We start from the raw sequence: 16854 nt of genomic DNA on the forward strand, positions 1-16854 counted from the left end.
AATAAATCTGTAAGTATATAGAAAAAATACATTAACATAAGGAAAAAGGTAATTGAAAGTAAATCACAAAATAAAAAATCGATTTTTGAATCAAAACATGAAAAATTAGTTTTTGTTGCTTGAAACAAGGACGAGTTTTTTTAGTATTGGGAAATGATTTAAGTGTCAAACATTTCATAAAGTGATTGCGCAATTCATTTACAACAAACTGAGCACCGATGGGGGATTTTCCATCCTAATAAATACTAGGATAAACCTTACCAAAGTCTTAAGTAGTCTGCGGGAAGAAATATTACTTCAAGTTTTTTACACATCACAAGAGGTGCAAAAAGGAATTTTAAACATGTTTTCGAAAGCGATGTTAGGTTAGTGCGCAGGCTATCGTAAACTTGAACCCTGCTACTTGAGGTAAATTCTAATAACCAATGACAACCATCATCATGCAAAAACTGAAGATAGTCAGCAGAAACTCGGAAGTATGTCGATTTCTTTTTCTGGCAGTTTAATACCGATAGATACGTTTCAAGAGCCTTGCAAATTGACTTTTTGGAGTGTTCGGAATCTCCAATACCTTGGTGCACATCTCTGATAATTTCCATTTGGCGATCCCTATCTTTGATAACCATTCTTGTCTTTCCAAATAAATGTACAGCTTTCACTTTCACTTTCACTTCATAGTGTTTTGTTGCTATTCGAAAACTTGATATCCATAATCACGTGTAGGTATAGTAGAAGGGTATTTTTTATTATTATTATTTTTTTTTGATGAGATAGAAGAATATCTAAGATATTCTTTTATCTCATCAAAGTCAAAATGTTTTCTTTCCTTCGCCTTAAAGCAGCACTCTTGTGTTTATTTGAGAAATTGCTTGTTTATTTAAGTAAAAAGGTACATAACGTTTTATTTTCACATGCATTTGCGCTCAAATCGTAAGTTATATTTTTTAGAGTCTAAATTTACCGCTCCAATCATAATTTCTCAGAAAATTAGGACCCATGACGTCAAAATTTACCAGGAAAACAAGACTTTGAAGTTTTAACTTCCTTGGATCTTCCCGCTACACCGAATTATTTTAAAACATTAACATTTCGTCAGCAGAGAACCAAAAGCTGTGTGTCCATTTTTTGTGTTTCCGAGAAAATCAAGTTTTATTTAATTTTTAAAGACTTACTGCCAGAATGTCCGACTAGATTTTTAAATATTTTCAAAAGTTGTATCATTCTTGAGAATAGATTTATAAGACTCATACTCCATTGGTTGTTGAATATTTATTGATAATAAACAGAAAAACTCAGAATGTGGGCATACGGTCTTTTGGTTCTCGGCTGACGATTTCTTGATTAGGAAAAGTTGTTTTTTGTCTTCTAAAACTGCAATTGTTTTTATATTTTGTGTTAGGAAAGAGTTAAACTATTAAGCTAGTGCAAACAAAACATAAAAATATAGATATATATGCTTCTTGGTGGGCCTGATGGCATAAGGTTCTAGGCATAAGTGTTTCAAAAAAGCTTAAAAAAATCAGTTTGTGATCAAATTTTGAAATATATTAAGTGTTCGCATGGTTGTGGGAGGCAGTGGCGGAATACGTTTGAGTTGTCCGTTTTCATATAAGAACTTATACTAATATTTTTTTTACTTTTTATTTCTTGTTATTTTGTTGTGTGGCACTCATCATTTAATAAACGAAGGAGTTATACTAAATGGACCACAATTTATATTATGTTATAAATATAATTAACGTTCATTTTGTAAATAACTAAGATGGATATATTATTTGTAAAAAATAAAATTAATGTTTTAAGTTAATTAGATTCCTAAATGCTATAAAACATGTTTAATGTGGAACATAAATTTGAAAAAGTTTCTATTATTATTTTTTTTTTACTATTTATAACTAAATTTTAATTCATAGACAAATTTTAAACTTCAAGCAAAAATCTATATAGTCTTCGATTTATATGACCCTGAAAAGTTTACAGCCCCCATCAAACTGAAGGGGTTCAAACTTAATATTGTCATAATTTTCAAACACTAAGAGATTATTGAATGAAATTTAAAAATTGTCGATTAATATAAATTTAGATATAAATAGTTTAAAAAATCAATTTATAAACTCGTTGCTATCACGTTAAAGGCAGGGGGCAAAGAGTTTAGGGTTTTATTTGTTCCCAGGCTTCGGTCACCTCAATTTTTAACAGATGTTCCATAAACATAAACATATAAATGTTTGGAGTGGGAGAGTGTCCATGTCTGAAAGTTACCTATCTCAAACAACAAAAAAAGCTTGCTACGGGTCTGAATAGTCTTGGAGTTTTAAAATATTTTATGGCTTCAAACATCATAATTCATAAATAATGTTATGGCTTCATACATCCAATTCCTATAGACTTAAAAAAATTATTAAATGATTTGTTATAATTATTAACAAGTGTTATAAAATAGTTTTTATAAATTTAGGAAATTTAATAGTTTTATAAATTTAAAAGAAGTTTAAAAAACTTAAAAAATTTAATGTTTGAGAAATATACTTATTACGCTTTCGCTTTCAATTTTAAATAACAAATCTGTGTTTCCGCCATGTTCTACTTTATTAATTTTATTAAACAAGGAAATTCGAGTAGGAAATTGTTTACTCTACCTAAAAGCTTGTGTTTTTATGTTTGAAAGAATTAGAAAGAAATTTGTCTTACAATCTTCTTAATTTTCAGAGTAGGAAATGAAAATGAAATTGAAAAACATTGAAATCCGATCATTAAAATCCTAATGTCGAGTCTTCATATGAATCTTCATAAAAATTAAGTATTTTGTAAAACATAACTCTAAAGTGCTGAAATACTGTACTACAACTGAATAAATATTTTAGTTTCTCTTGTTTGGTGCATTTGATAAAATTGCTTATTGTAGATCACTTTTCAAATTATTCATTACTAGTTCTAACAATTATTGGTACAAAATGGTGTTGGCAATAACAGATGTTTTTGAATTGATATGTTTTATAAATTTTGCAATCTTGAGCTACGGAAGAGTTGGGTTGTTCCACTTTATTAAAAATGTAAATCAATTTGGCTAAGTTAACTTTTTTAGTTGTGAATTATTTTTAATGGTAAAAAAAGTGTACATTCTTTTTTTTTGTGTGAAATTTTTTTTGTAAATGTCAATGCTAAGTTAATGCTTTAACACTTTCATATGCAACATTAACTGATGCATTTTTAAGCTAACATTTTGCATATAAATTGTGTTTGACTTCATTTTACAACAAAAACATTTTTTGCTGCTCAGTGTTTTACATAAAAAATTTACTTTTTTTTTTTAAATTCCAGACATTGCCAGTATTTATTTTTATGTATACAAGCTGTTTAAATACCAGGTTGTTTGGCTCAAATCTAAACATCCAGTAAGAAGGATGCAGAGTCCCAAAAGGCTTCAGGATTCAAAAGCCACAAAAAGATTACTTCTTCGTGGTTTTTGGTTTTTAGGAGCTCTAAAAATTTTTATTGAAAAACTTGTGGACTACTTATGAAAAATTAAGAAAAGTGCTTCAAGACTCCAAGACTCCAGGCTTAGAAATAATAAGTTCCAAGTCATTAAATCTTATGAATTTTTTTCTTATAGCACATCATAAGTCAACCAACTTGTTTAAAGCTTCTGAACACTATAGACCAAGAAAAATACAGATATAAAGGTGGAGTCTTTTTTTGGACTCCACATCTCTGTTCAAAAACTAAATATATTTAATAAAAAATTTTATTTTGTCACATAGATTTGTACAAACCATGTCTCTAGATAAGTTTTTATATTTTGTAAGACGGTTATATATATTTTAAGTTATTATATTTTAAAATGTTATATAAGTTTAAGGTTGAAAGTTTTATAAAGTTTTGCATAAGGTTTTACAAAAGATTTAACTATTTTGCAAGTCTTATAAGTTTTTATTTAAATTTTTGTTTAGTATTTTATATTGTTATTATATGTTATTATGAAAATGTTCAAAAAAAAAAGAGGCAAAAATTAAAATTTGAAAATGTTTTATATAAAAAAATATTTTGAAAGTATTTGCCAAATATATATTATTTTAATGAAGATTATAGTCTGAAGCAATTAAACATAGAACACTGGTAACTAATCATAGTTATATTAAGAGCTTTATATAAAGTTGACATGATGCTTTATACTCTATAAAAAGATGACAAGAAAACATTCCTCCTGCATCTGCCTCATTTCGAGCACTGGGTTTGTGCATATCCAAATATATATTAAATATATATATATATATATATATATATATATATATATATATATATATATATATATATATATATATATATATATATATATATATATATATATATATATATATATATAATTATATAAATGTATATATTTATTCGTATATATATATAGACAACCCTCGGAATTAAGAAAAATGAGGCAATAATTTGCCGACCTCAATCTTTTAGAGGTCCGCATCAGGTCGGCAAAAGTTATTTGATACAAAGGTTTTATCATAAAACATCGAAGCGAGGTCAGCAATTTTTTGCCAACCTCAAACACTTTCAGGTCGGCAGTTAGGTCGGCATTGCTGAATGCCAACCCTAATTCCGAGGGTTGCATATATATATATATATATATATATATATATATATATATATATATATATATATATATATATATATATATAAATATATGTATATATATTTATATATATACAGTACTGGAAAAATTATTATAGATTTTTAGAAATGTCACTAAGTTACATTAATTAAGGCAGCCAAAGAGTTTTCAGTGGTCAATGATATTCTTTTTTTTTAATGACATACATATATATAGTAATGGGACTATTTTATTGTCAAATAAAATCCATCTGGTTTTTTTAATTTTAAAGTCATTTAAGGGGTAGACAAGAAAAGTTGCTGAAATTTACCTATAAATTCTGAAATATGCTAATTTGAGTTTGTGTCACTTTCTTTTACTCTCTGTGGTGTACGGTGTAATTGGTATGTACTTGGACTCTATAAATTTTAAGTTTCAGTTCTGAAAAAAAAAAAAAATAGTTGTTCAGCAAAATCTTTGATATTTTTGACCAATTTTGAAGTGATGGGGAAAAGAAAAGACCTGAGCCTTAGAAAAAAAAGAGAAATCTGTGTTTTGTTGGAGAATAGTAGCCTTAAAAAAAAAAGGAGATAGCTATGAAATTGAAGATTTCAATACAAGCAGTTAGTGCAGTGAAAAGGAAGCTGTATGAGGGTAGAAATGTTGAAGCTAGAAGAGTTGGAAAATGCAGTCATAAAAGAATCACTACCCCAGACTTTAGAGAAATATCAAAATAATGGCCCTCAGATGGAAGAAGTTCTTGCAAGAAAATATCTATGGAATTAGCAAGTGAAGACAATAATGTAATCCATAAAGTAGTGAATAATCAGTTGTTGGAGCAGGAACTGAAGGCATACAGACCAAGGAAAAAGCCAAGACTCACAAACAAAATGAAGCATGCCAGGCATGGATGGGCTGTTGAGCATGAAAATTGGATGCAAGAAGATTGGTCTTAGGTAATCATTAATTTAGCTTTCTGTTAGATCTCTGATAAAATTGATTCCTTGATTTCTTTTAGTTTCATCATATTTTCTTACTAACAGGTGGTGTTAACTTGTTGATCATGTATATTAATGTAACGTTTGTACCATAATTTCTTTGAAACTTTTCAGGCTTTTTTTTTGTTGTGGTAGTATTCTCAGATGAGTCAACGATTGCTGTGTTGGATTATAGAGTCCAGACAGTCAGAAGAAGGCCTGGAGAGGAGTTTAAGCCTGAGTGTTCTTAGAAAATCCATAATAAGTTTTTTAGTACTGTATACACTGTATATATATATATATATATATATATATATATATATATATATATATATATATATATATATATATATATATATATTTATATATATGTTTATATATATATATATATATAAAGTATATATATGTATATAAAATTATATGCATATATATATATTTATATATGTATATATATATTTGTAGATATATATATATATACATATATATGTATATATATATATATATATTTATATATGTATATATATATATATATATATATATATATATATATATATATATATATATATATATATATATATGCAAATGTATTGCAAATATATGCAAATAAAAAAATATATGCAATATATGCAATATATAAAAACTGGAAAATCCATAATAAGTTTTTTAGTACTGTATATATATATATATATATATATATATATATATATATATATATATATATATATATATATATATATATATATATATATATATATATGTATATACATATATATATGCATATATATATACATATATATATGTATATATATATACATTTATATATATATTTATATATATGTTTATATATATATATAAAGTATATATATATGTATATAAAATTATATGCATATATATATATTTATATATGTATGTATATACTTGTATGTAGATATAAATATACATATATATGTATATATATATATTTATATATGAATATATATATATATATATATATATATATATATATATATATATATATATATATATATATATATATATATATATATATATATATATATATATATGAAGACCTCAGTGGAAAAACCGGCGTTGTCACATTTAAAAAGTATTGAGAAAGTATTTGTTGATCATTAATAAATGTCTTTATATATATATATATATATATATATATATATATATATATATATATATATATATATATATATATATATATATATATATATATATATATATATATATATATATATATATATATATATATATATATATATATATATATATATATATATATATATATATATATATATATATATATATATATATATATATATGAAGACCTCAGTGGAAAAAGCCGCGTTGCCACATTTAAAAAGTATTGAGAAAGTATTAGGGCAAAAAAAAAAAATTTTTGTATAAAAAATTACAAAATGTTTTGTTTTTGAATAGATTTTAAATAAAATAATTATAATATAAATTTTTTTAAATTGCTTAGTTTCATTTGCTTTAAATAAAGACTTTTATTAATGATCAATAAATACTTTCTCAATACTTTTTAAATTTGACAACGCGGCTTTTTCCACTGCATATATATATATATATATATATATATATATATATATATATTTTTTTTTAATTTTTGTTTTGTTTTTTGTTTTTTTTAGGTGCCCTAAGAGGTCCTAATGGTCTTGTCACAGAGCACCGCGGAAGTGCATTTAATTAGAAAGTTTACGCCTCGCACCATACCGTGACGTGAAAAATATGTCCAGAGCTCGTTTCGATCCTCGATCTCTTGCTTCTAAGGCAAGCGCTCTAACCACTGCGCCACGGCCGCACAATATATATATATATATATATATATATATATATATATATATATATATATATATATATATATATATGTATAAGTTTTTTAGTACTGTATATATATATATATATATATATATATACATATATATATATGCATATATATATATATACATATATATATATATATATATATATACATTTATATATATATATATTTATATATATGTTTATATATATATATAAAGTATATATATATGTATATAAAATTATATGCATATTATATATTTATATATGTATGTATATACTTGTATGTAGATATAAATATACATATATATGTATATATATATATATTTATATATGAATATATATATATATATATATATATATATATATATATATATATATATATATATATATATATATATATATATTTTTATATATATATATATATAGAAAAACCGGCGTTGTCACATTTAAAAAGTATTGAGAAAGTATGTGTTGATCATTAATAAATGTCTTTATATATATATATATATATATATATATATATATATATATATATATATATATATATATATATATATATATATATATATATATATATGAAGACCTCAGTGGAAAAAGCCGCGTTGCCACATTTAAAAAGTATTGAGAAAGTATTAGGGCAAAAAAAAAAAAATTTTTGTATAAAAAATTACAAAATGTTTTGTTTTTGAATAGATTTTAAATAAAATAATTATAATATAAGTTTTTTTAAATTGCTTAGTTTCATTTGCTTTATATAAAGACTTTTATTAATGATCAATAAATACTTTCTCAATACTTTTTAAATTTGACAACGCGGCTTTTTCCACTGAGGTCTTCATATATATATATATATATATATATATATTTTTTTTTTTAATTTTTTTTTTTTTTTTTTTTTTTTTAGGTGCCCCAAGAAGTCCTAACGGTCTTGTCACAGGGCACCGCGGAAGTGCATTTAACCAGAAAGTTCACGCCTCCTTCCTTACCGTGACGCGAAAATATGTCCAAAGCTCGTTTCGAACCTGGATCTCCAGCTTATAAGGCAAGCGCTCTAACCACTGCGCCACCGCCGCACAATATATATATATATATATATATATATATATATATATATGTATAAGTTTTTTAGTACTGTATATATATATATATATATATATATATGTATATACATATATATATATGCATATATATATATATACATATATATATATATGTATATATATATATACATTTATATATATATATATTTATATATATGTTTATATATATATATAAAGTATATATATATGTATATAAAATTATATGCATATTATATATTTATATATGTATGTATATACTTGTATGTAGATATAAATATACATATATATGTATATATATATATATTTATATATGAATATATATATATATATATATATATATATATATATATATATATATATATATATATATTTTTATATATATATATATATAGAAAAACCGGCGTTGTCACATTTAAAAAGTATTGAGAAAGTATTTGTTGATCATTAATAAATGTCTTTATATATATATATATATATATATATATATATATATATATATATATATATATATATATATATATATATATATATATATATATATATATATATATATATATATATATATATATATATATATATATATATATATATATATATATATATATATGAAGACCTCAGTGGAAAAAGCCGCGTTGCCACATTTAAAAAGTATTGAGAAAGTATTAGGGCAAAAAAAAAAAAATTTTTGTATAAAAAATTACAAAATGTTTTGTTTTTGAATAGATTTTAAATAAAATAATTATAATATAAATTTTTTTAAATTGCTTAGTTTCATTTGCTTTAAATAAAGACTTTTATTAATGATCAATAAATACTTTCTCAATACTTTTTAAATTTAACAACAACTACCACTGAGGTCTTCATATATATATATATATATTTTTTTATATTTATTTTTTTTTTAATTTTTTTTGTTTTTTTTTTTTTTTTTTTTAGGTGCCCCAAGAAGTCCTAACGGTCTTGTCACAGGGCACCGCGGAAGTGCATTTAACCAGAAAGTTCACGCCTCCTTCCTTACCGTGACGCGAAAATATGTCCAAAGCTCGTTTCGAACCTGGATCTCCAGCTTATAAGGCAAGCGCTCTAACCACTGCGCCACGGCCGCACAATATATATATATATATATATATATATATATATATATATATATATATAATATTTATAATTTTTTTAGTACTGTATATATATATATATATATATATATATATATGTATATACATATATATATATGCATATATATATATATACATATATATATATGTATATATATATATACATTTATATATATATATATTTATATATATGTTTATATATATATATAAAGTATATATATATGTATATAAAATTATATGCATATTATATATTTATATATGTATGTATATACTTGTATGTAGATATAAATATACATATATATGTATATATATATATTTATATATGAATATATATATATATATATATATATATATATATATATATATATATATATATATATATTTTTATATATATATATATAGAAAAACCGGCGTTGTCACATTTAAAAAGTATGAGAAAGTATTTGTTGATCATTAATAAATGTCTTTATATATATATATATATATATATATATATATATATATATATATATATATATATATATATATATATATATATATATATATATATATATATATATATATATATATATATATATATATATATATATATATATATAAATATGCAAATATATTGCAAATATATGCAAATAAAAAAATATATGCAATATATGCAAATAAAAGTATATATATATATATATATATATATATATATATATATATATATATATATATATATATATATATGTATATATATATGTATATATATAGTTACGGACTTAATTTTAAACTCAAAGTGATAAAATCAAATTTTTCATGATGAAAGTGTGAAAATAGCATAATAAGTATGATGCATGCATAAATAACTTGATGAATAAATTTGTTTCATGGAATTAAATATACCTGATGATATAACATGCAAAAATAGCATCTGACGGATTTGGAATTCCAGTAAAAATGTTAGTTATGTATAAATAAGGAAACGATTATTGTTATCAATTATTTATTAAGAAGTTGTGAATTTGTGTAGCTGGCTAATTTTTTAACTTGTTTTATTTCAGTCATTTTAAAACACCATAATGGGGAAGAAGAAAACATGAAATGAATCGATTAGATCTTAAGTTATTTTATTATTTGAGGAAAATTATAACACAAGGGACATTGCATCCAGGTTGGGAATATCACAATCTTCAGCGTCGCTTGTTGTAAGGCAGTTTAGTTCTTCTGGTTCAATCAAACCTAAACATCATCCTGGTAGACCAAGGGCTTATTTCAGCGCAGAAAGAACGTTTAATTCGACGAGAAGTAATGAAAACACCAACTATTACATCTTCAGCTATCAAAAGGAATTTAAATTTGAATGTTTCCACTCGTCATATTCGACGTATTTTATGCAACAGACTTTTTATGCAGGCGTCAAGGCTTTTAAAGAAGCCTTTTTTTTCTGATATCCAACGGAAAAAGAGAATATTGTTTTGTAAGAAGTACTCTCATTGGACATCAGAAGATTGGGCAAAAGTCATGTTTAGTGACGAGAGTAATTTTTATTTGATGGGAAGCTGTAAACAATGGGTTCGACGTCCTAAACATTCATCAACAACTGACCCAAGGTTTACAGTTCCAACTGTTAAGCACCCTGCTCATATGGTGTTGTGGGGCAGCTTCTCGGCACATGGCTGTGGTTCCATTCGATTTATAAATCAAGGAGAAACTTTAAATTCAACAGCGTACATTAATATTTTGAATGACAGTTTGGAATGATTCATGGCGATTCACAATTGCACGGTGTTCCAGCAGGACTCAGCTACCTACCACGTCTCAAAGCAAACTAAAAACTGGTTTATATCAAAAAGAATTGAATTATTGGACTGGCCTTCAAATTCGCCAGATCTAAACCCGATCGAAAACCTATGAGTTTTAATTAAACCCCGAGTTGCTGAAGAAAAGCCTTCCTCCATCCCGGATTTAATTGAAAAAATTTATCTGGTGCTCATTTTCAGCTGACATCTGCAAAAATTTGGTGGATTCAATGCCGCAGCGCATTAAAGAAATACTAAAATCGAAAGGACATTCATGCAAGTATTAGCAGGCTGTAATAAATCATTATTTACATTATCATTTTTAAATATATGGTTATGGAATTAAGTTTTTTGTTAAAATTGAAGTCTGAGTCTAAAATTAGGTCCGTAACTGTTTATATATATATATATCAGGCCTTGTTAAGAAGCGCTACGCAGCTCGCATTTTGCTTGCGAAAAGGCGATTTGCCTACGCATTCAGCAGTTTTGCGCTACGCAAAAACTTATATCTTTTAGAATATTTAAATTATCTTTTGATTACCGTTAACGTGACGTTTATTCAGAAGAAATAAAGTAAGTAAAAGCATTTAACCGCAATTGTAAAATAATAGATTTTTTTGTTAAAGAAACAGTTTGTTTCATTTTTTTTTTTTTGTTATTTAAAATTAGTTTAAAAAAAAAGTGTTTTAAGTTTTATCTTAAGGAATTAAATATATAAATTCCTTTTAAATATAAAAATTATTTTTAGTCATAATAAGTTTAAAAAATGCACGATTTATTTTGATGTAAATATTTTATTAATAAGATATTTTGTTTATTGTTAATTCAATAACATAAAGTTTTAATGACGTTCATTTAATTTATGAAAATAAATTATGATCACGAATATGTTATCGGTAACTGATAAATAACAAAAAAAAACTTTATTGTTTAAAAACATTATTAAAAAAAGTTTACAAATTAAATAAGAAAAATTGCATTAACAGTTAATAAAATAACCAAAAACCAAATATAAAATCATAAGAAAATAAACAAATATTTTACGTTTCATGAAAAAAATATTTTTTTCAAAATAAAATTTAGTTCATATTTGAAAAAAGTAATAAAAATGATTTTGTTAATAAGAACTTAGATTTTATTTGTAACTTTTGTTATAGTGAGAAAAAAACAAACTGTTTGTATGGTTTTTAACGCGTTAATAAAATAACTTTAATTACAATGCAGTACTTGAAAAGACGCTAGTGACGCAATATAACTTCTAACGATGCAAAATATATTTGCTGAGTTGAGTTACTTAGAAATGCATTACGCGTTTTCGCTACGCAGCATATATATATATATATATATATATATATATATATATATATATATATATATATATATATATATATATATATATATATATATATATAATATATATATATATATATATATATATATGTATATATATATATTTATGTATATATATATATGTATATGTATATATATATATATATATATATATATATATATATGTATATATAAAACAAAACAACTAAAAGCAAAGTTTAAATAAAAATGTTAGTCAAAAAATAAAATACTTTATTAAATTATTAAAATAAAGCAAAAAAAATAATTTTCAAGTTTTATTTATTTATGTTGTTTGCATTGTTTATATTGTTGTGCATTTTTGTGTATTGTTTATAATTCTGTTTATTTTTGTGTATTTTTTATTCTGTCATGTATTTCTATGTATTGTTTATACTGTTGTTATATATTTTTTTCTTTTTCTTTAGCATTCTCAAATATTGCAGTTAGTTCATATCTAAATGAAAACATACAAATAGCTGTTGTTGGATGGTCAAAAATATCATCTTGGTCTGTTTCAGCTGGGTTTGGTCACTTTACTTCATCAAGCATATTCAACACATCAGATTTTAAAGTATTACAATCTGGGATATACCAAATATTTACTACAATAACTTTTTCTGGCGCTCAAAATGGTATTTTTAAAGTAGCATTAGTTAGTAATAATGACTTAATTAACAGTCACCCTGGCCTTTCCAGCTCTTTTCAAGATTCAGTTGGATACAAAAGTTTATCAGTATTTGGAACAACTCGCTTGTTCTCTGGTGATGTTGTGTCAGTTTATGTATTTTCTGAGTTAGATCAAAGTTGGATAATTCGGGGAGGTTCTGAATCAACATTTTGTATACAGTTTGTTAGCTTTTACAACCAAGTGCCTGGTTTTTCTTCATATTTGACTCAAGAATATTACATAGAAAACAATGATTGGAATAGTATTTTAAAATGGAATGCTAAAGGTAGGCCTGGCTTGTTTAAGAGTAGAACTGGGTTTTCTCAAGATGTTGGAAAGTTTGTATCTATTTGTGATGGTATTTATCAGTTTTCGGCAAATATTCTAATTTCTGCTTCTAAGAGTGGCCATTATGATATTGGTATTCTATTAAATGGGGTACCAGATGATAGCATCACTGGAGCTGATATTGGGGCAGATCCACAGAGTTTGTTATTTTCTCTTAGTATGTCTATATCATTAAAGTTAAATATCGGAGATTCAGTGGTCATTGTAAGTAGAGGCACAGAGAGCTACATTGTTAAAATGCAAAGTGGCTTTTTTGGAATATTAGTAAATGAAGGTGGATCAACACCAGGTAATTTTTTTTTAATTTTTAAACATGTTGTTGGCAGGTGCACACCCACAACATGCATTTACTCTTATATATGATCTTATTTAATTGAAGTCGACTATTTGTAACAGGTAACTCAAAGAAATTCTTAAATATTACTTTGATCATCATTGATTTTTTTTATTACAAGATGGAGAATCACTTAACTTTTGCATAAATCACCTATGAGGATCTCATAGGTGATTTAAGCAAAAGTGTGCACTAAAATTAATAAGTGATAATACAATCTTATTAAATCATATAAAAATCTTTTATAAAAACTTTATATAGTTTTTATATTATGGTATTTAATGTGATTTTATATAATGTGTTTTTTCATAACATATATTTTATGTTTCAATTGTTCTTATATATTATAAATATACCTTTTTTTTGTGAAGGAATTTCAAGTATGCTTACAGCGCCGATAGTTAATTATGGTGGATCATGGCTGACCATTCCCATACCAATACCGACATCTGGTTATGGACAATTTCAAACTCCAAGCAACAGTGTAAAAAGTAATGGAAGGTGAGTTATAATAAAATAGCATAGGTGATATATGCATGTTTGCTATAATGTTTGCACTTCTGCAGTTTTTTTGTTGGTTTTTTCTGCACACTTTAGTTTTTAAAATGCAGGTTTTTAAACAAACAAAAAAAAAAAAATAGAAGAAAATTTTGATGTATTAAATGTCCTTTGTAGTGATGCGCCATCCGCATTGAAATGTCACTTTCTTAACTCAAATTCTCAAGGGCTTTATTCCGATTTTGCTCATTCATTATGAACAAATTTAATATTTTTATAAGTTTATTTTGCGAAGAATAGTGGATGGCAATATAGACTCTAAATAGTTATTAAAAAAAAACTTTAAAGTTTGTTAGTACACTTGGTAATTTTAAATTAATAGCAATAAATGGATGTAAATAAGGACCACAGATGCAGATTATCTACAGTTAAAAAGTGGGAAAAACATTTTAATTGCGAGTTGGAATACAATTTAAATGGAAATGAAGTTATAAGATTAAGATGCAGTTTATGTAAACAATTTGAAAAACGGATAAGTCAAACAAAATTTTTTTCCATGACATGGATCAAACCAGGAACAATATCAATAAAAAAAGATTCACTGGCATTGCACTTAAGCAGTGCGCTACATAAATAGGCCACGCGAATTCATCAACAAACAACATTAGGTTCAGTTTCATTATCTAAACATGTTATTACTAATACTCGAATCAGGTGTGGTTTATGTAAAATGGCCGTAAAAGACTCTGACTCATTACGGAAAAAGTTTAATATCGCGTATTACTTGGCAAAATGAGAGCGTCCAGATTATCCTTATTTGATTATATTTCTTTGATTGCATTAGAAAAGAAGAATAAGGTTACAAATTTAGGAAATTCTTATGGCACTGACCGTGCAGTTGCAATATTTACAGATTACATTACCGTAATTAAAAACAAATTAACTGAATGTTTAAAAAATTTTAGATTTTACTGTGTTCTCTGTAATGGAAGCACAGATTCAGCTGTATCCGAACAGGAATTGATTTACATTCTTTATTTAAAAGACGGAAGTCCGAAAGTAGAATTCCTATCTATTGAAACAGCAGAGAATTCTAATGCTGTTGGCCTGAAAAAATGTATAACAGATGCTTTTACAAGAGTTTGTATTACCAATTTTTATAAACATCTATTGAGTGTACATCTTGATGGAGCTAACATTAATCTAGGAGTTTATGCTGGTTTAGGCGCATTACTAAAGGAAGGTTCTCCTTGGCTGGAAGTTGTACACTGTTTTAACCATCGACTTGAACTTGCTTTAAAAGATGCGTTTGAAAATTTATCTGCCTTCAAAACTGTTGACGAACTACTTTTACAACTTTATCACTTGTATCAAAAGTCGCCAAAGCGCTACCGAGAACTACAAGGATTAGCCGAAGCTTGGGGTAATAGCGTTCCGAAACCAACAAAAGCATGCGGAACTTGGTAGATTGATCACAAGTATAAAGCAATGAAAATTGCTTTAGAAAATTATGTTGTGTTTATGACACATATTGAATCATTGGCTATAACAGACTCCCAAATTCTTTGGCTATAACAGACTCCCAAATTCTTCTAGAAAATTCGCTAGACAATTTGCTTGATGATACAAGTGTTATGACCCATTATAAAAAACTGTCTAAAGATATTGAGACAATTGATTCAAAGCAATGTTATCAAAATATTGCACTTTCTCAATATACCGAAGTTAATAGCCGTGTTCTTGACCAGTACAAGCTAATTATTGCAAATATTACCATATGTATGGAAGGCCGTTTTCAATCTCTCCAAAAATCACCATTGTTTATACATTTGATAGCTTTACTTGACGTTTATAACTGGCCCTTAAATGTGAATGATGGAACTTTTGGCAATAAAGCTATTTGTGAAGTTGTTGAACATTTTTCTGAATTTTTAATTGGTGTAGGATGTGATTTGAATCATATACTTCATGAGTGGATCATTTTAAAAGCATACATATTTCCCATCATAAGTAACAATTAAAATGAGTATTATTTGAAAACTTGGGAAATTGTTTTTTCCAAATCAAATTTGGTCAAAGAAAGCCGAAATATTCTTGATATTTTTGAACTATTTTTAATTTGTCCTTTTACAAATGTGAAAGTAGAACGGATGTTTTCATGTGTGAATTGCGTAAAAAATGACTGGAGAAGTTGTCTTAGACGAGATCTCTTAGAATCTCTACTTAGGATAAGTGAAGAAGGTCCTGAGATTGACAAATTTGAACCTGATACTGCTATGGACGAATG

The 16854-nt window shown here is 25.1% G+C and overlaps 1 protein-coding gene across 3 annotated transcripts in view; it reads left to right on the forward strand.

Moving 5' to 3' along the window:
* Positions 1–16854, forward strand: part of LOC124805807 (uncharacterized) — a 93671-nt gene that overhangs the window by 1346 nt on the left and 75471 nt on the right. Inside the window, exons 1-3 of one of the 3 annotated variants that reach the window (XM_065787493.1) lie at positions 2549–3053; positions 13146–14024; positions 14441–14570. In XM_065787493.1, coding sequence (XP_065643565.1) covers positions 13895–14024; positions 14441–14570 — 260 coding nt within the window. In that variant the 5' untranslated portion in view covers positions 2549–3053; positions 13146–13894. Of the gene's footprint in view, positions 1–2548; positions 3054–10632; positions 11664–13145; positions 14025–14440; positions 14571–16854 lie in introns of those variants that run through there. The other 2 variants (XM_065787492.1, XM_065787491.1) reach the window with 2 other exon arrangements.

This window comes from Hydra vulgaris, chromosome 01, assembly GCF_038396675.1.
Source record: "Hydra vulgaris chromosome 01, alternate assembly HydraT2T_AEP".
Taxonomy (NCBI): Eukaryota; Metazoa; Cnidaria; class Hydrozoa; order Anthoathecata; family Hydridae; genus Hydra; species Hydra vulgaris.